Source organism: Protopterus annectens, chromosome 9.part0 (genome assembly GCF_019279795.1).
Source record: "Protopterus annectens isolate FY-2018-M chromosome 9.part0, PAN1.0, whole genome shotgun sequence".
NCBI classification, from domain to species: Eukaryota; Metazoa; Chordata; order Ceratodontiformes; family Protopteridae; genus Protopterus; species Protopterus annectens.
Window position 1 is genome coordinate 853,360,305 of NC_056743.1, and position 20,797 is coordinate 853,381,101.

Sequence of the window (20,797 nt, forward strand, 5' to 3'; positions counted from 1 at the left end):
GGATACACAGTCAACATCCAAAAGTCAAGACTAGTGCCATCCCAAAGGATAACCTTTTTGGGTGCGGATCTGGACACAATCACTCAGATGGCTTTTCTCACAGAAGAAAAACAAAAACAACTTCCAGATTATTTCATGATTTTGACAAGACAAACTCAGCTTACTGCAAGGAAAGTCCTGCAGGCCCTGGGTTACATGGCATCCTGCATAATCTTGATTCCACATGCCAGGCTGCATATGAGAAAATTGCAATGGTACCTAAGGAATGTATGGTCTCAACACAGTCACAGTCTAGAAACCATGATACCAATCATTCCATGCCTTCAAAAGGAATTCCTATGGTGGGCTCAAGCCTGCCAGTCCAACAGAGGGTTGCCTTTCAACAAACCAAAAACAAGGCAGACCATCACCACGGATGCCTCAGACCGAGGATGGGGAGCACACATGGAGGACAAATGCATCCAAGGCCTATGGCCTCAAAGACAGCTAAGCATGCACATAAACCAAAAGGAAATGCTGGCAGTGAGGCATGCAATCGAGGCATTCAAACCATTCCTCCAACAAGGACATCTGTTAATAAGGACAGACAACACCACGGTCATGTGGTACATAAACAAACAAGGAGGCACACATTCCTACCCTCTATGCCGGATGGCAATGAATCTGTGGAACTTATGCCTGAATCTCAATATCCAGCTGCAGGCCAAATTGCACCAGGAAAAGAAAATTCACTAGCAGACAGCTTAAGCAGAACTACCACGGATGCACACGAATGGATGTTGCATCCAGACATCTTCAAACTCATAACAAAGAAATGGGGAATGCCAGAGATAGATCTGTTCGCCTCCCCACTCAGCCACCAACTGAAGAAATTCTGCTCAAGGACATACCACCCACAAGCCTGGAGGGTGGACTCTCTCTCTTTCAGCTGGAATGCCCTAACAGTATATGCCTTTCCACCTCTCCCATTGATGTACAAGGTTCTACTGAAGATCAGGGAGGAACAGCCAAAGGTGATGCTAATAGCTCCGGACTGGCCAAGACAACACTGGTATCCGCTACTGAGAAGCATGTGTCAGGCGAACTCATGGCCTCTTCCCCTAGGGCCTCTTCTTCTAACACAGAACAACTTCAAGACCCTACATCCAAACTTGAAAACATTGCAACTAACTGCCTGGAAAATTCCTTAAAACCAAACCAAACTGTTTTATCTCAGAGGGTGAAGGATATCATCCTGGAGGCTCGCAGACCTTCCACAAGGAAGACATACTCAGCTAAATGGAAGAGATTTCTCATTTGGAGCACATCAAAGGGCACAGATGTCACAGTGGCAAACCTAGCACACATCCTAGAGTACTTAGCAGAATTGTTCCACAATGGCCTGTCTTATTCTTCCATTAAGATTCATGCTTCAGCAATTTCAGCAGAATACAATATGGATCCACCTATCTTCTCTCACCCTCTGCTTAGGCAATTTCTGAGAGGGATCAAAAATGTTAAACCTCCAAGGAGACCCCCTCTACCTGCATGGGATCTCAATTTTGTGCTGGAAAAATTGACACTACCTCCTTTTGAACCAGCAGCATCAGCAGACCTACAGTTTTTATCTTGGAAAACTGCTTTTCTTCTGGCAATCACTTCAGCAAGAAGAGTATCCGAGTTACAGGCATTAATGGCAGTGCAGCCTTTTCTTATTTTCCACCAGGATAGAGTGTTACTGAGAACCAATCCTACTTTCATACCAAAGGTGGTATCCAGGGTATCCTTGAACCAAGCTATTCATTTGCCTACTTTCTTCCCTAACCCACAGAACAAAGGAGAAAAACTTTTGCACACCTTGGATATACACAGACAATTTCGCTACTATCTGGACAGAACTAAAACCAACAGAAAAACTGACCAACTTTTTGTAGCATATGCAACTGGGGTGCAAGGAAGAGCAATTTCCAAACAGACAATTTCAAAATGGATAGGAAATTGCATTTGTTTTTGCTACTCCTTTCATGGAAAGACAGCTCCTGAAAATATCAGGCCTCATTCCACAAGGGCCACAGCCACCACTACAGCTTTCCTACGAGGGGTGGCTACCAAGGACATTTTAGAAGCTGCTACTTGGAGCTCCGTGCATACATTTGCCAAGCATTACAATCTACCTTTATACTCCAGATCCCGAGCAGGGTTTGCAACTGCAGTTCTGCAGGGGATCTTAACTACACCATCCGTCTCTTAGTACCTCCTCCCCCAGTTTGGCTATGGTATTCTACCCATATGTTATGACTGCAGATGCATCCTTGAAGGACATAGTACAGATGTTCTTCATTCCACATTGCTGCAGTCCTAACCATTGGGTAGTCCGCTGTCCAGTCGGCCCGAATACCAAAGTATATGGCTGACGTCGGTCAAGGCGCATTAGACTGACGCCAGGACGCCAGGGTACTAATGCGCATGACCGACGCCATATCCTCAGTCTTTTTTGCCGCATGGTCCGATGCAGAAGCAGTTTTGCGAGTGCAGGTTGGCGTTCTGAAATATTTCCGAAGTCGGAGTTTCAGACCGAATCAAAGTTGGCTAAGTACCCCGTTGGGGAACATTTTGGTTTTTCTTGCCTCAGTATTTAACCGGATGTCAGAAAAAGTGAATAACTGTATTTCTTGTGGGAAGCAGATACCTCATAGGGATTACCATACTTTGTGTATACCTTGTTTAGGGCCTGAGCACGACGTTGTTGGTTGCCGCTCTTGTGCTAGATTTAACAAACGCACTATTAAGAGAAGGTTAGACTGTGCCAGGTTAGTGTTTGGGAAGCGTTGTAATTACAAAATGCCGCCGGATGCTCCGACGCCGCTTCGCCAAAAAGTGCAAGGACAAAACAGCAAAGGCTAGGGTTGGTGAACCGGCAGTCCCGGACGCCTGTTCTTTAGAAGGCTCAGTGGAGCCAGAGGTTTTGCCAGGAGTTTCTTTGGAGTCTCAGGCAGAGACTTTACTGTTACAGGATGTGCCCTCTCAGGAGGTAGGCCACGCTGAGGGGCTTCTCAGGTAACTGTTCTTCCCTCTCTTCCCAAGGTAGTTAGAGCTTCTCCTACTGTTTCCAAAACTTCATTGAGAGGTAGGCCAAGTTCAGCTTCAGTGGGGCTTCTCCTAGCACTTCAGGTTCTGTGCCTAAGAAACATATGCTTAAAATGGCAGAAGATTTAATTACTATGATTAGAGGCTCTATGCCCCCTCCTGATAAGAGGCCTAGGGTGGAACCTGAGTTTGAGAGTTTTGAACGGTGTTCAGAGGCTTCTGAGTCTTCTGTGGAAGACTTGCAGGAGTATCCTCCTTATTCTGATTCTGATGTGGATGATTCCACTCCTACAGCTTCTCCTCCTGAGGATTTCTCATTTTCAGAGACTCTGCATTCCATGAGGGAGCACTTTAAATGGGAAGGCCAAGATTACTCTGATTCCAGGAAAAGGCTTAGGGAATTCTTATTTTTACCCCAGCATAGGCCCTTAGCTATACCTCCTGTGTTGAATGTGGTGGAAGATGTTTTGCAGAGGCTTCCCTGAACCCTGATTCTTTGCCTCCTGCCCCTGTTAAGCCTGATAGGTACTATAGGGTGCCTGAAGCTCATAAGTATCTGTTTAAGAGCCCTAGGGCAGACCCGGAAACTGTTTCTCAGGGGCCTAAGGGTGTTAAGGCCTCTGTTGTTAAAAATCCTGTTCCCACTGATAAAGAGGCAAGGGCTTTGGATAGGTGGGGAAAGAAAGTGTATACTTCTTCCACTTTAGCCATGAGAGCGTTGAATTGTCAGTTTCACATGCTAAAATATCAAAATTATCTCCTTTCACAATTGAAATCTAAGGTGGATGCTTTGGCGGAAGGTATAGAGTGTAAAGAGTTGCTGGATTTAGTTCATGTGTCTGAACAAGTGGGTAAGCATTCTTTGCAATGTGGTTTTGATGCTGTGCAGGCCTCCTCGAGGGTGGCTGCCACTAGTTCTGTTCTTCGCAGGCATGCCTGGTTGAGGGATCAGAATTTAGCAGAGCATGTTAAGACTAGGATTTTGGATGCTCCTTTACAGTCTGATGTGTTATTTGGTTCGCCTGTGGAAGCAGTTTTAAAGAAAATGGAGGACAAAGCTAAGTCTATGCAAACTGTTAAAGATTTTTGCAGGTGCAGCCACCAAGTTTAGTAGAAATTGGCCTACTAAGGGATGGACATATCCTGCTTATGATTCCCAGTCTAGGGGTAGGTCTAGACGTGGTAGGGGCAGAGCTCAAGGTTCTTTTAGGCCTAGAACAGGGGTTCACCTGCTCAGACTTCTGGTGAGGGCAGGGGTCAGTCCTTTCGTAAACAGACCCAATGACCTGCCTTTTCAGCTGCCAGTAGATTCTCGCCTGGCAGCTCCTTTGGGAGGAAGACTGTCTCTTTTCAAAGAAAATTGGGATTTAATCACTCAAGACAGATGGGTGTTGGATATCATTCACCACGGTTACAGGTTTTATTTCCATACATTGCCCCTTTCAAAGGCATGCCAGACGCTCCCTCCACAAAGGAAAGAGGCTCACAAGCAAATTTCTTTGTTACTCCAAATAGGGGCTATTCAGCCAGTCCCTGTACCAGAAAGGGGCCTAGGATTTTATTCTCGCCTGTTCCTAGTTCCAAAGAAGGGGAACACGTGGAGACCAATTTTGGATTTATCTATCCTCAACACTTATCTGGACATTCCCAAGTTCAAGATGTTGACGTTACAACAGCTTTTACCTCTGCTGGGCAAAGATCATTGGATGGTAACTTTAGATCTCAAGGAAGCTTACCTTCATGTGCCTATAAGACTAAGTTGCAGGAAGTATCTGCTGAGCTGGAAATTCTCATTATCAGTTCTCTGCATTGCCCTTTGGCTTATCTACTGCCCAGAGTATTCACAAAGGTTCTGGCTCCAGTGATAGCTTACTTCAGGCTGAAAGGAATTCAAATCTATCCTTACTTGGACGACTGCCTGATTCTGGCTCAAGAAAAGGAAGACCTTCTACAGCATCTGGAATATGTCATAGCAGTGCTAAGATGCCTAGGGTATTCTGTGAACGAAATAAAGTCCAGTCTAGTACCCTCTCAAGACATGTGCTTTCTGGGTGTGAGACTGAATACAGCAGCCCAGATGGCCTTTTAACCCCGGACAAACAAAAGAATCTTTCCAGTTACTTCCATCAACTATCTCTTCAGTCCGGGCTGACTGCAAGGACAGTCCTTCAAGCCTTAGGGTTCATGGCATCTTGTATTCTGGTGCTTCCCAATGCCAAACTGCATATGAGGAAGCTGCAATGGTATCTCAAAATGTGTGGACACAGCACTGCCAGGATTTGGACACTGTCATTCAAATAATACCTTGCATTCAAAAAGAATTTTTGTGGTGGGCTCAGGAATGTCACCTAAACAAGGGACTCTCTGTGACCCGCCAGAGGCGAGTCAGATTTAACGACAGATGCCTCGGACATTGCTTGGGAGCTCATCTAAATGGAAAGTGGATACAAGACAAGTGGCCTGCCAGACTACAGCATCTACATATCAACATGAAGGAGATGTTAGCAGTCCAGTTTGCATTAATGGCTTTCAAGGAGTTACTTCTTCCTGGGCAGGTGTTGATTCTAACAGACAACACAACTGTCATGTGGTACATCAACAAACAAGGGGGAACACATTCTTATCCTCTATGCAGGCAAGCAATGATTTTATGGGAAACTGCGCTCAGCTTGCAACTAACTCTTCAGGCAAGGTTTCTGCCGGGAGCACAGAACTCCTTAGCAGATGTGTTAAGCAGGCAAATCATGGATCCCCACGAGTGGAAACTGGATCTTCATGTATTTCAGCAATTGACAGTGTCATGGGGAACTCCAGACATAGATCTGTTCGCTTCTCCACTAAACCACCAGCTGCCAAAGTTTTGCACAAAGGGTTTCATCACACAGCTTGGAAAGTGGACGCTCTTTCTTTCAGTTGGAAAAATCTTCATGTGTATGCCTTTCCACCTCTGCCTCTTCTCCCAAAGGTGCTCCTAAAGATCAGACAAGACAAGCCAAGGATGATTTTAATAGCTCCAGATTGGCCTCGCAACACTGGTACCCACTTCTAAGGAGTCTGGTAAGGAAGCCTCCATGGCCTTTACCTTTGATTCCACATCTGTTATCTCAGAGGGACGGTCACCTGCTCAATGTCAAGCTTCAATCTCTTCATCTAACAGCCTGGCATATTCTGTTTTGAAACACAGCAGGTCTCAACTTCCTCAACAAGTTTTAAATGTGATTATGGAAGCCAGAAGACCTAGTACAAGGAAAGTGTACGAGAAAAATGGAAGAGATTTTTATTTTGGAGTGCAGCAAAGAATTTGGAGATTTCTGAGCCTAATTTGAGTGTGGCTCTTCAATATCTTACTGAGTTATTGGACAAAGGTTTGTCCTTCTCTTCCATTAAAATTCATGCTGCAGCAATTTCAGCTCACTATGATTGTGACCCACCATTGTTTTCACATCCTTTGTTCAAGCAGTTTCTTAGAGGGGCAAAGAATATAAGACCCCCACGTAGAGCTCCTACTCCGGCTTGGGATCTCAATTTTGTGTTGGAAAAACTTACTCTACAACCTTTTGAGCCTGCGGCTACTGCTGAGTTAAAATACTTGTCATGGAAGACTGCTTTTTTGTTGGCCATTACTTCTGCAAGAAGGGTTTCTGAGTTGCAGGCCCTTATGGCAGTAGAGCCCTTTTTGATTTTCCATAAGGATAGAGTATCATTACGTACTAATCCTTCCTTTATGCCTAAGGTGGTTTCTAGTGTGGCTTTAAACCAAACTATTCATTTGCATACTTTCTATGCAGATCCCCAAAACAAGGGAGAAAAGATTTTGCACACTTTAGATGTACATAGGCAGTTACGTTATTATTTAAGCAGGACTAAGGATTTCAGGCAGTCTCAGCAGTTGTTTGTTTCTTTTGCCTTGACTTCTCAGGGCAAGCCTGTGTCTAAGCAAACTATTTCTAAGTGGATTGGGTTTTGCATTTCATTTTGTTATTCTCATCATGGCAAGGAGATTCCAGCTGGGATTAGGCCTCATTCCACAAGGGCTACTGCCACTTCAACAGCATTTCTCAGGGGGGTGGCAACTAAGGATATTTTGGAGGCAGCTACTTGGAGTTCAGTGCATACTTTCTCTAAGCATTACCACCTTCCTCTCTACTCTAAATCTAGGGCTGGTTTTGCCACAGCTATTTTGCAAGGCATGTTGACAGCTCCTGCTTCCTTATGATTTGCCAGCCTCCCTTACCTCTGCTTTGGGATTCTACCCAATGGTTAGGACTGCAGCAATGTGGAATGAAGAACATAGTACAGTTTTGTACCTACCATAAATGTAGATGTTCGAGGATCCACATTGCTGCAGTCCAATTTACCCTCCCTCCTTCCCCTCTGTGTTTAGGGGTTGTGGTGTGGGTTAGGCTATATTCTTGTGCATTTGTATATATTGTATATATGTTTGGTGCAGGGTTTTTGTTGGTGTTTTGGTTTGGGCCTTGTCTTTTTAGGGCCTTCTGACATCTGGGGCAAGAAAAGACTGAGGATATGACGTCGGTCATGCGCATTAGTACCCTGACGCCCTGACGTCAGTCTAATGCGCCTTGACCGACGTCAGCCATATACTTTGGTATTCGGGCCGACTGGACAGCGGACTACCCAATGGTTAGGACTGCAGCAATGTGGATCCTCGAACATCTACATTTATGGTAGGTACAAAACTGTACTTTTTGTACCTACCATAAATGTAGATGTCTGATAGGTATGCATCTGCAGTCAGGATTACCCACCCTCCTTCCCCTCTGTGGTATTCCTAGGGTGCTTACCCCTCTTTCAGCTAGCTGGGGGAATCTATTATGGTGTATTTGTTTGTTTGTATATATATATATATATATATATATATATGTATATAATTTGCTACTGTTTGGAACTTTTCTGCATTTATCCAAATTTAGCCTTCCTAGAGGGCACCTGGCATCTGGGGCAAGAAACACTGAGGAAAATGGCGTTGGCTGATGCCTTTATACCCCAGAAGCTCTGACGTCGGGGAAAGTGCGACATCAGCCGAGGCCAGACCCAGTCTTTGGAATCCGGCCGACTGAAGGGCTGCCTGAGGCAGGACAACCCATATGTTATGACTGCAGATGCATACCTATCGGACATCTACATTTATGGTAGGTACAAAACTGTACTTTTCGCTGCGTACGAACCCTTTTCTTCCCAAGGTGGCCTCAGCAGCCAATATTAATCAATCTATAAATTTGCCAGTCGTCTTCCCAAATTTCCAAAATAGAGGCGAATTTAAGCTTCATTTATTGGATGTCCATAGACCGCTTCATTTTTACCTCCATAGGATTAAACCCTTCCGAAAGTTGGATCAATTGTTTGTCTCTTTTTTTAAAAAACATTTTTGGGCAAAGCAGTTTCGAAAGTGTCCTTAGCAAGGTGGATCACTCTCTGTATTGCACAAGTTTATAAGGCCAAAGGTTTATCTCCTCCTAGTGTATTGAAGGCTCATTCCACAAGGGCAATGGCCACTTCTGCAGTTTTTTGGTCAAGAGTTCCGTTAGACGATATCTGTGCGGCAGCGACTTGGGCCAATTTGCACACATTCATCTCTCATTATAAACTGGATCTTATTTCTAGAGGGAGAGCATCCTTTGGCTCTGCATTGCTCAAAAATATCCTTTAATAAGGGCCTCCCAGGATACTAGTAGCTGGGGACTCTGTCCGATATGTGCAGAAAGAGTGAAGTTAACTACTTCAGATAAAGAAGTTATGTCCTTACCATAACGTTCCGTCTGAGTAATTAGACTTCATTCTTCTGCACCTTCCCTCCCTCCATCCCCCTCACTCTTCAGGTTTTTCCTGTTTAGGATTGTGGTTATGTTGCCATTTAGTGTCAGGAAACTCGATCTGGGGCTAGATGGGAGGAAGTGATGTAATATAGGTAGGGGAGGAGCTTGGAGCTGATGCTTGAAAAGTTTTGCCAGCTCGGATCCGAATACCCATATGTGCAGAAGAATGAAGTCTAACTACTCAGATGGAGCGTTATGGTATGGACATAACTTCTTTTTTCCTGACTTGGTGAATTCCTGTCCTGTAATACAAGTCAAGCATTGTCTTGCCTTTCTTTAAGGGCTGTTGTTATGACTGGATGGATAAATCCAAATTTTCCCTAGGGTTATTGTGTACAATAACCTGGGTTGATTTAGGAGATGAGCACTATTACTGCTCAAAATGGAAGAAGAGAACTGTTAAGTGCATCTACTTATGTTGTAAGCAAGGAATGTTATGGTTCCCATGATTGCTTCTCTAGTACTATTCTTTTGTTTTCAAGTACTCCTGGAGGCAAATCACATTCAGAATTGGCCCTTTGGTCCCACACATGTTGAGCTTGTCGTCCAACTAATAAAAGATGTTCTTTGTGTTTCACTGTTGCAGTCATCACCTGTGGGTTATCCCTGCTGTGGTAGCCCTCATCCGGCCCGAATACCAGAGTCCATGTTTTTTTTGCGTCAGCTGCAGTAGTCTGTAGACTGATGTCAGGTAGTCAGTGCTATAAAACAAGGCAGCTGACGTTATTACATCGGTCTTTCTTGCCGTGGAGCCCGTAGTAGAAGCAGTTCGCATGAGTGCCGGTCGGTTGCTACCAGAAGTTGAATTTCAGCTGAAAACGTCTAAAGCTAAGTACCCAGTTGGGGATCCTTTTTTTCTTGTACTATCCGATGACTGAAAAAGTTAACAATTGTCTCGCCTGTGGAAAGCAAATCCCACACTGAGACTTCCATTCTTACTGCGTCACTTGTTTAGTCCTAGACCACGATGTTCCCCATTGTTGGTTTTGTGCCCTCTTTAACGCGAGAGACATTTGCCTTCGAGCTCTTTTTGTAGACAGTTATTTTCGTATTCCGACTTTGCATTCCGATATGGCATCCATCAGCCAACAATCTGTGGACATTGCAAAAAAACGTACAGATAAAGATAGAGACAGACCACACAAGGCTAAACCTTCCGATGACTCTACTGCTAAGCAGGTCGTCAGTCCTCCGAAATTCAATGAGACGCTTTCGCAGTCCCTGATGCCCAATTCGATATCTATACAGGCCTCTACCGAGACCCTTTCGGAGTCCAGTATGTAGCAGAAATCTTCATCTTTTGAGCTTTTGGCTGTCTCTGCCTCTGTTGGGTCTGCAGCCACAACTCAGGCACTGGTTTCAGAAGAGGCCTTTCGCATTACCAAATCTAGACAAAACCCAATGTCTTCTCATCCGACTACCATTTCTCTCAGACAGACGGATTCTCTCAGGCCTAGAAGCCAGGCCACTCCTAGAAAATTTACTAGCCACCATCTTGCTACTGCTCCACCACCCCAAGCATAAATGCTTAAAATGGCAGAGGATCTCATCTCCCTTATCCGGGGTAGTCAGGCCACAACTTCCAAAAGGAAAAGGCACCCTTCTCCAGAAATTAACAAAACAGGATTCTGAGGAATCTGACTGTTCAGTTTTTTGAAGAGGAACAGCATCCCTTAACTGCTTATGAGGATTCAGATGCAGAGGAATCTGTCCGTTCTGCCTTCCCTCCAGAGGACCTTTCCTTTGGGGAAACCCTTCACTCCCTCAGGGAACATTTCCATTGGGAATGTCAGGACTTCCCACAGTCTAAGAAAAGACTTGGAGAGTTTCTGGACCTGCCCCAGCAAAGGTCCCTGGCTATCCCCCCCTATTTTATCCCCCCTCTTTTAGAAGTGATGGATGATGATTTCCATGAATCCAGCTTAGCCCCTGACACCCACCCTCCTGCTCCCAGTAAACCTGACTGGTACTACAGAGTACTGGATTCTCACAAATACCTGTACAGAAATCCTGCTGCAGACCCAGAGGTCATTGCACAGGGACCTAAATGAGCTAAGACTAGTTCTGCCAAGAATCCTCTTCCTTCTGACAAGGACTCCAGAACTCTAAACAGATGGGGTAAAAAGGTATACACCTCTGCAACCTTAGCTATCAGAGCACGCAAATTGTCAGTTCCATATGGTAAAATATCAACAACACACTTTTGGGACTATTAAAACAGAAGATTGCTACCTTTCCTGACTGTGCCAATTCAAAAGAGTTAGCAGATTTACTGTACTCAGCTTGTCAAGTGGCCAAACACTCTTTGTAATGTGGATATGATGCCCTAGAAGCCTCTAGCAGGGCAGCAGTGACAGGATCTGTTATTAGGAGACATGCTTGGCTGAAGGGACAACCTCTCCCTGATCATGTCAAGTCTAAACTTATTGATGCTCCCCTAGATAAGGAGCGCTTGTTTGGGGAAAAAGCAGAAGAGGTGCTTAAAAAGATGGAAGACTAAGCAAAATCTATGCAAACAGTAAAATATTTCTTTCAGGTTCAACCTCCCAGGTTCAGCATGAACTTTCCCTCTTAAGCAGTGGTCCTTCCCTGTGCCCAGCAGACAGGGCCAAGGTAAGCCCCACAGGGACAGACCATCCAGGCCCCTATCCCAGGGCCAGCAGAGAAGCAAACAATGGACCTCTTCTATCTCTAAGGCAGGGAGTTCTAAGCCAACCTTCTATGGCAAACACTCACAATGACTCCCCCTCCCCCCTCTGCCCAACCTTCACTCATCAAAAACTAGGAGGAAGGCTCTCCCTCTTCAGAGAAAATTGGCTTTCTGTAACAAAGGACCAATGGGTCTTAAAGATCATTTTTCAGGGATACAAATACTCTTTTAGCGAACTCCCAGTTCCAAGAGGGTGCCCAGACTTACCTCCAATCAGTGGGCAGAGACATTGAAACGGGTCCAAACTCTCATATCCCAGGGGCAATAAAATCTATCCCCTCAGATCAAACAGGCGAAAGCTTTTATTCCATACTATTCCTTGCTCCCAGAAAAGTGGGCACTTGGTGCCCCATCCTGGATCTATCCATTCTGAACACCTCCTTGGTGGTCCCCAGATTCAAAATGCTAACCTTACAGCAGCTGCTGCCTATGCTAACAAAATGCCTGGCTAGTGACCCTAGACATAAAAATGCCTACCTCCACATCCCCATCAGGGAATCGTGCAGGAAATTCCTGTGCTTCAGAGCAGGATCACAACACTTTCAGTTCTCTGCGTTGCCCTTTGGCTTATCTACTGCACCCACAGTATTCACAAAATGTTTGGCCCCGGCCATAGCATTCTGCAGACAGAGAAGTATACAGATTTACCCTTACCTGGACAACTGCCTCATTCCGGCCTCATTCCGGCAGAGTGCAAAGAAAAGCTGCTCCAGGACCTTCTCTTTGTCAAATCACTCCTAACTTCAGTAGGGTTCACCATCAATGAGAAGAAATCAAAGCAAAGCCCCACCAGGAAGATAATTTTCTTGGGAGCTGTGCTAGACACAGCATCCCAAATGGCCTCCCTTTTTCCAGAAAAGCAGAGCTTCCTGCCTTTCTACTTTACCCAGCTGGCTTCCAGACGTCATCTCACCGCGAGGAAGTTCTTGCAAGCCCTGGGATACATGGCATCTTCCATCCTTCTTATTCCTCTGGCCAGGCTTCAAATCAGAAAACTTCAGTGGTATCTAAAGAACCTTTGGTGGCAGTACTCTGTCTCTAGAGACTTCTCTCCCTCTGATCCCATGTATAAGGGCTGAGTTTCTTTGGTGGGCAGAGGCCTGTGGCAAGAACAAGGGTCTTCCCTTCATCCTCCACCCTGCTGGCCAGACCATCACCACAGATGCCTCAGACATTGCTTGGGGCGCTCACCTCGCGGGCAGGTGCACCCACTGTCTTTGGGTTGCCCAGCAGCTTCACTTGCACATCAGTCAGAAAGAAATGATGGCAGTACAAAAGGCTCTGACATCTTTCAAATCCCATCTCAAGCCAGGGGTTCGCCTTATAAAGAAAGACCAACACCGCAGTAATGTGGTATATCAACAAACAGGGGGGACCCTATCTTACCTCTTGTGCAGGATAGCCATGAGCCTCTGGCTTACAGCAACCTCCATGGGTCTACACCTAATTGCCCAATACCTACCAGGGGTCAACAACACCCTGGCAGACCACCTAAGCAGAAACTTACTGGACCCTCACGAATGGCAGCTCCACAGGGAAATCTTTCTGCAAATCACTCAGGAGTGGGGGACTCTGGACGTGGATCTTTTTGGCTCACAACTCAAACACCAGCTGCAAAAGTTCTGTACCAGGGAGTATCACTTCCTAGCGTGGAAAGTGGATGCCTTGACCTTCCCCTGGAACTCCCTCTTTGTGTACCCGTTTCCTCCTCTGCCCTTTATTCCCAATGTACTGATCCAAATAAGGGAGGAGAGACCAAAGGCCATCCTTATTGCTCCAGATTGGCCCAGACAGCATTGGTACCCCTTACTGCACAGCCTGACCTTACAGCCCCCAACGCAGCTTCCCCTGATCTCAGACCTCTTGACCTAGGTTGAGGGGAAGATACTGCACCCAGACATAAACTCTCAGTCTCTCAGCATGGCTTATACCTTAAAAGCTAACCAGGAATCCCTGTTAAGCAAACCGGTCCTAGACATCATCACAGAGGCTAGAAGGCCCAGCACCAGAAAATCATACGCAGGGAAATGGAAATGATTTTGCTCCTGGAGCCAGTCCAAAGGGGCCAGTACCTCCCATCCTTCCATCCCTCTCATCTTGGATTACCTAGCCGAGTTGCTCAAAAGTGGCCTTTTTCTCCCTAAAATCCATGCCTCAGCCATTTCTGTCCATTACAATTCGGACCCACCCCTCTTCTCTCATCCTTTGATTAAGCAATTCCTCAGATGGGCTTCTAACATCAGACCTTCCAGAAGGCCTCCCACTCCACGCTGGGACCTGAATTATGTTTTAGAAAAAAATATAACCTTACCTCCTTTCGTACCTGCTGCTTCTACAGAATTTAAATACCTCTCCTGGAAGACTGCCTTCCTACTAGTTATCACCTCAGCCAGAACTTCAGGCTCTCATGGCTGTTGAACCCTTCATCATTTTCCATGCAGACAGGGTCTCTCCTGAGGACTAACCCCTCATTTATGCCCAAGGTGGTATCTGATGTGACCCTCAACCAGGCCATCCACCTACCCACCTTCTTTGTCAACCCTCAAAACAAGGGGGAAAGAATTCAACACTCATTACACTTGCACAGACAACTCTGATACTACCTGGACCATACTAAACCATTCAGTAAAACAGACCAACTACTTGTCAGCTTTGCCCCTAGGGCAGAGGAGAAGCCTTTTTCCAAACAAACCATTTTCAAATGGATATCGCACTGTATCCATTTCTGCTACAGACTGCATGGGAAACCCCCCTAAGTCTATGCGTACCCATTCCACTAGGGCACCTCCCCCCACTTCCACAGCCTTCCTCAGAGGAATCCGCACCAGGGACATCTTGGAAGCTGCCACATGGACCTCTGTACAAAGCATTACCACCTACCTCTTTTTTCTAAGGCTAGGGTAGGGTTTGCTTCCACAGTTCTGCAGGGCTTGCTGACCCATGCCTAGGACTCCTAACCTATCCTTCCACCCCTCTCCTCAGCTTTGGAAATCCTCCCACAGGCGATTACTGCAAGAGTAAAACACAAAGAACATAGTACATTTGTGTACACTTACCATAAATGTAGATGTTCGATTGTATTCACTGTTGCAGTTCTGATTTCCCTCCCCCATCCCCCATATAGCATCTTCCCCTAGGGGGACATATGCTTCCCACGGTGGCTTTTAGCCACCAGGACCAATTTTCCTTATTTCCTTGTGCTTCTGATGGGTTAGGGCAAGAAAAATTGATGTAATGACGTCGGCTGCTTTGCTTTATAGCACTGCCGACCTGATGTCGGACTACAGGCGACTGCAGCTAACGCAAAAAAAATTGAGTCTGGTATTTGAGCGAGCCGAGGGCTATTACAGCAGGGATAACCCACAGGTGATGACTGCAACAGTGAATACACTCTAACATCTACATTTATGGTAAGTGTACACAACTGTACTTTCAAGCTTCCACATGTTATCCTTTTTGGACAATGAGAGGCATGTAGGATGTGTCTCCTCCCTTTTTGAGAGGTGCATCTTATGATGCAAATACTGCTTTTCCTCTTGGCAGTTGATTAGTGCACACTTGTGACAAGTCTGATCCAGGGAACATCTATTTAAGTTGCTTGGTCACGCATAACTAATTGTACCTGGGGTTGAGGGCTTTTCTCGCTGATCTTGTACCATGCCCATAAGGGTCAATTAACTCAGACAAGTGCACTACAGGGGGAAGGAATTTCATGACTCCAGTCATTTGTGATTAAGGCCCTTGGTTTCGCACAGATATTTGAAGTGTGGTGGTACTTGTCCCTGAAGGGGTAGGATCACTTGTCTAAGGTACATGCCTAACTCTAGCACTGACCAGTGCATGTGTTTCATGTCCCCATGCCACCATTTGCAGGAGCACTCTGAGTACTTGTTCACTGTTAACTATACTTTGTGCTGGTTCCCTATTAGAAGACGCATTCTTTCGAATGCGTCTTGGTTGAACTCAAAAGACTGAAACGGCAAAATATTGAAGCGGCTTTTAAGCAAATTCTTTCTCTGGGAAAGAATTTGCTTGGCCGCTTCGTTGTTTTGCCGTTTCGGCACTGTAGTGTGGTCTCTGAGTTGGTATGTTTAAGTGCGGGGGGCACAGTCTCCCACATGGGGGTGTGTGAGGGGCTAAGCTCCCCACTTAATGTAATGTTTAAAGTGTTTTATTTATTTATTGGTTGAAACAGTGATTTTTTTCCCCTTGGAAAAAAATCGCTGTTCTGACAGTTCGAAATTGTAAACTTTCTTACATAGGGTCGATTAATCACTGTTCGCTTTTTTAGACGTTTGGTGATCTAATATAGACCCCTTTGTGCCTACTTGTCATATTTTTTAACCCAACACACCAGCTTCTGCACAAGTTTTTTTCTCGTTTCTGGTATTGGTAGTGTGGATCTGTTGTCTTCTTAGTAAATCATGCTACTCACTGACTTTAGTGTTTAGTTTTATTTTTCTACTCAGTAATTTAAGGATTTATGTAGTCTCTGAAGGAACGTCTAATCTTGTAAATTAAGAGATGGTGAATAAATAGCGCATTCTTCAAGTAATTCTTGATCTACACTATAATTACTATTTATATTTTCTCTTTATGAAAAATAAGTTTCATTGAATGTAAGGCTTCTTCAGTGACTTGTAGAAATGTAGCAGATTACCTTTTCTCAGCTTCTTTGCCAGCTTGTTAGCAGTAATGAATAAATGAAATTTTTGGATTTGAGATTTCCTGTTTTTTTTCTAAATGTCCTTGAAGTATGACTCCTGGTGGTGGCAACTTTTGTTTTAACTTGGAATTCTGTTTTATAACTTAGAAAAACACACACACTCTAATCTAAAGCAAATTTCTTAACTTCAGCAGCTATATTGCACCAGTTTTAAAAATATTTTCCCATTATGATAAATATTTTCCATTATGATACTAAGTAATGCCTGGGTGATTTGTGTGTGTGTGTGTGTGTGTGTGGGGGGGGCAGTGGTGGTGAAGTAGTCTGACCTCCATGATGCCTTTTGCTATCATATGGAATCCATTAAACTGAGAGATGACCAGAACAGTGGGCCCATTGTAGCTAGATCTTATTTACTCTGTCTTTTGTGCATTTCCTCCACTGCTTCAGGTGTTCTTTTCCTTGTATTATAAATTTGTCTTTATCCTTGTCTGCTTTTGTCTTGCAAGTGCAACTGATCTGTGTTCCATGGAGATCTGAAATCTGAACGTGGACAAATCCTCCTTGTTCGGTGTAGTGTTGCCATAGTGTGTATATTTAAAGAATTGCTAAGAGGGCGCTGTCAGGAATTGTAGCTTTTATCTCCTGCTGGACTATTTTAAAGATGGGCTGGTAAGGTGAATGCTTGCATGTCTGTAATAATAAGGCTCCAGATAGCTGCAATTTTAAAGGCCTTTTCATTGAAAGGGCATTTTGAGGTTCTAGAGGTTCTAGAAACTTGCTTATATGAAAGTGACCAATGCAAAACTTGAAATGATGTGCCATTTAGCACAGATTGGTGTTAGTGACTATACCCAGCACAATGGAATTCTGTCATATGGCTGAGAAGGTACAGATGACATGCTTTGGTCTTGTATAGTAATGCAGTAATATGTTTATAATTAATTTTTTCATCAGCTGTTGATGTAGTGTTTACGACTAGCTGATATGTAATCTAAAAATACATCTTTTATATCATTGCAGAAACGTTTACGTGATAATGGTGCAGCCTCCACACGACCCAAATTGGCTACGGATATAGCAGGTATGGACTGCTCAGGTGCATAAACTTCTTTCCTGTGGCATATATTACATTTCTGTTCTGTATGCAGATTTGTTGGGTGGCTGTTTCATAACTTGTCTCAGCTGTGACAGAAAATTCTACCTTTGCACTCAGTTGGCCCAAGATAATTGTAACAATGCTCTTTAGTGCAAGTTAGCTTGTATCATGTTAAAGTGTGGCTGCTTTACTGCACCTTTAAGTCACACAAGTAGCTTCAGTACCAAGAGGATGCATAACTTTGCAAAGGCTTCTGGATGAACAGAACAAATGCGAAAGGCAGAAACTAGGAAGGAGACTGAATTTTGGCTTCTATCCCAAAGTTCCAAAGTTTTCGTATTAAAACCCTTCATATCTTTGAAACAAGTTGCCTTGAGTCCATATCCATTAAAGAAACTTTATTTGGTTTAGTGCTTTCGTCTTATTAACTTCATCTGTCAGGATAGGCAGAGATGAGAGAAAAATAGTGATGCATAATTAATCTACAGGAAAGTCTCCAGGAATATATGATATTCCTGTGGAAGTTTGGAAGCTTGGAGGGAAGAAAGTAATAAAGATCTGTAAGGTAGCTGTAATAGCTAAAGATGGTACAGACCCATCGGATCCAGCTTCATATAGCCCCGCTTAAATTATAAAATATATATCTTTAATGGCTAAAAGAATGGCAAATTTGATGCCAGAATTTATAGATATGGATCAGTGTGGTTTTGTGGAGAGAAAGCAAATATTTGACAATATTAATAGAACAATCATCCAATGGGAAGCAGAATATAAGAAAATACCACTGTTGTTGATGGGTCTTGATGATGCAGAGGATTCATTTGATAGAGTAAGTTGGGATTTTATGTCTAGGGCAATGGAAGTATTTGCATTCCCTGACCGAATAAGGTTAATTAGGAGGATATACGAGGGACCCGAGGTGAAAATTGAAGCAGGGGGTTCCACTCTGATAAGTGTTCTTTGAACAGCGGAACCAGGCAGGGATTGTCCTTTTTCCCCTTTAATTGTGTTATGTTTAGAACCATTGGCAAAAAAAATAAGGGACTCAGAAGCTCAAGGATATAATTGATAAGGTGATCAAGAAAAGTTGGATTTATTTGCAGATATTATTTTGTTCAAAGGATGATCCCCACAATAACCAGTCAGACCACTCCACAACAAAACGTAAATATTCAAAAAAGAAGAATAAACTGACCACCAGGACTGTAGTTTAAATGTTTATAAAACCTTGGTAAGTGCTTTCATGTATAACACTCCTTCAGACCATAAAACTCTAGAAAACATCTAACTTGAAATAGTTTAGCTTAATGATCAAATTACCACTTAAACTCACTCAGTAAAGGTATCACCATAGCAACCTTAACAGCTTAATGAACCAATCTGCAGTTCTTTAGATAGGGCTTTAATGAAACATTATCATTGATCCCAAAGCTCCTGTCTGCCTGCAAAGTCACTATCCATTTTAGCTCCTCATTCTCAATTCTATCAGTCATACTACCCCCTCTAACATTTGCATAAACCAAACATAATACCATAAACACAAAAGAATGTCCCATAAATTGTTTTATGTGTTTGTTCAAGGCATTCTTACTAACCACTCTCCTTTGCACTTAAGTGTTCAAGTATCCTATCCTTAAATCTATGCCCCGTCATTCCAGCATAGAAACAGGCAGCTTTAGGAATAACCATTTTTATCCCTGAGCTTTCAGAGCATTCAAGCTTCGAGTGGACCTTCCAGGGGAATAGAAGGAAGCAGGAAGGGTAAGAGGGAGAGGCAGAAGCCGTGCGAGAGGAAGGAGACAAGTTTAATTGATAACACACTATTATTTCCACCAGAAAATGTGATTTTTAATCTTACTGAAGTTAAACTTGATCCTGCCACAACAGCAGTTTTAGGAAAAGGTTTGAACTTTGTATCCTCGCAAAGGTCATCGACAGCAAATGTTATCATAGACTTAAAACTATTTTGTAGAAAGCTGAACTTTAAACATAGTTATAGCAATAATAAGTTTGTTTTTAATGAATGCCCTAACTCTGACACTGAAAGTGCTAAAGAGGAGGACTTATTTGTAGATGGGTTTGCTGGTAGAATTTCAAGTGAATCACTTGTGAATTGTTCAGTTGCTTCAGGCATCACTTACCTTTTGATAGAGGAAAGTTTTGGCCACTCCACCACTTTAAAAAGAAAAAGTACGTTTAATCCTCCACTGAATGCAGCACTTAACATTTTTTTTTAAGATTTGTGAAAATGACAGAGAATATCTCAATACCAAACCTGTTAGAAAGTTTAACTTATCAGGTGATGAAAGAAAAGCTCTCCAAGGGTCGATTAACAATAAAGATATATGAATTATGAAAGCAGACAAAGGGGCAGGCATTGTCATAATGGACACTAAAGCTTATGTATGTAAAATGAATAAAGGCCTGGCAAAGACCACTACAAAATGGTCACCCCTGAAGAAATTCACTTAGTTTTAACTACATTGACAAGTGCTTACTTAACTTGTTTAAAGAGGGTCTTATTACCGATTGGGAACTTGAATTTGACAGTGGACTCTCTAACTATAGGGAGAATGTTTGGTATTCCCAAAGCACACAAGAATCCTCAGGATACTCCCTTGAGACATTAGATTTTTTCCTGTATCCTTTGGTATAAAAATTCTCCTTTTTACTTGAAAGACTTGTGGGAATTTTTAGATGAGCTGTTTAAGTTCCCTACAGTGTCAGGTGATTCTACCTTGGTCACTTTGGGTAATAGTGGCTTTGTACTCAAGCATTTTTCATCAGAGAGCCTTAGACTTTTTTCTGATTACCTTGCTAGATGGATAAGACCCTTCTTCCCACAGGGTTAAGACACACACCTTGATTAAACCGGTTTTGGAAAATAACTTTTCTCCATTAACAACACCTTTTACCAGCAGTTACAAGAGGTGACAATTGGGGCTAAAATGGCATCAGCATATGCCAACCAAGTACTTAGTGCATGGGAAGTCAGTACTTTAACCCATTTGGAAGGTTTCCAGTTTGTGTATTTGTATAAAAGATTTATTGACAATATCGTTTTTGTGGTTTGGGGGCTCCGAATGAAATACACTCTTTTTTGGTTAAACTTAATGAAAGCATTGATTTCCTAGATTTTACTCTGTCGGGGAAGGGAAACATTGTGCATTTTCTAGACATTTCCCTTTGTTTTGACCCTGCCACTAAGGAATTTGTCTTCCATCCTTAGGAAGGATACATTTCATAGGTTGGTACTAGGCTATCTGCCGTAGGGGCCTATACAAGCCTAGCCATAACAATTTCCTGGCTATTTCTTCCCACAGTATTTATTTCTCTAATGCCTGCCTAGCAAAGGCGACTGAGGTGATCCCCGGGGTGAATTTCCCATCTCCCATCCAGTCATCAAGGTTCCTTTTGTA

At 43.6% G+C, this 20,797-nt stretch overlaps 1 protein-coding gene across 3 annotated transcripts in view; it reads left to right on the forward strand.

The window, feature by feature from the left end:
- KIFC1 (kinesin family member C1) overlaps positions 1–20,797 on the forward strand; it is a gene marked incomplete in the record, with an annotated part of 1,304,428 nt that overhangs the window by 439,524 nt on the left and 844,107 nt on the right. For all 3 annotated transcript variants that reach the window (XM_044083556.1, XM_044083558.1, XM_044083557.1), the window contains 1 exon segment: positions 17,303–17,363. In XM_044083556.1, coding sequence (XP_043939491.1) covers positions 17,303–17,363 — 61 coding nt within the window.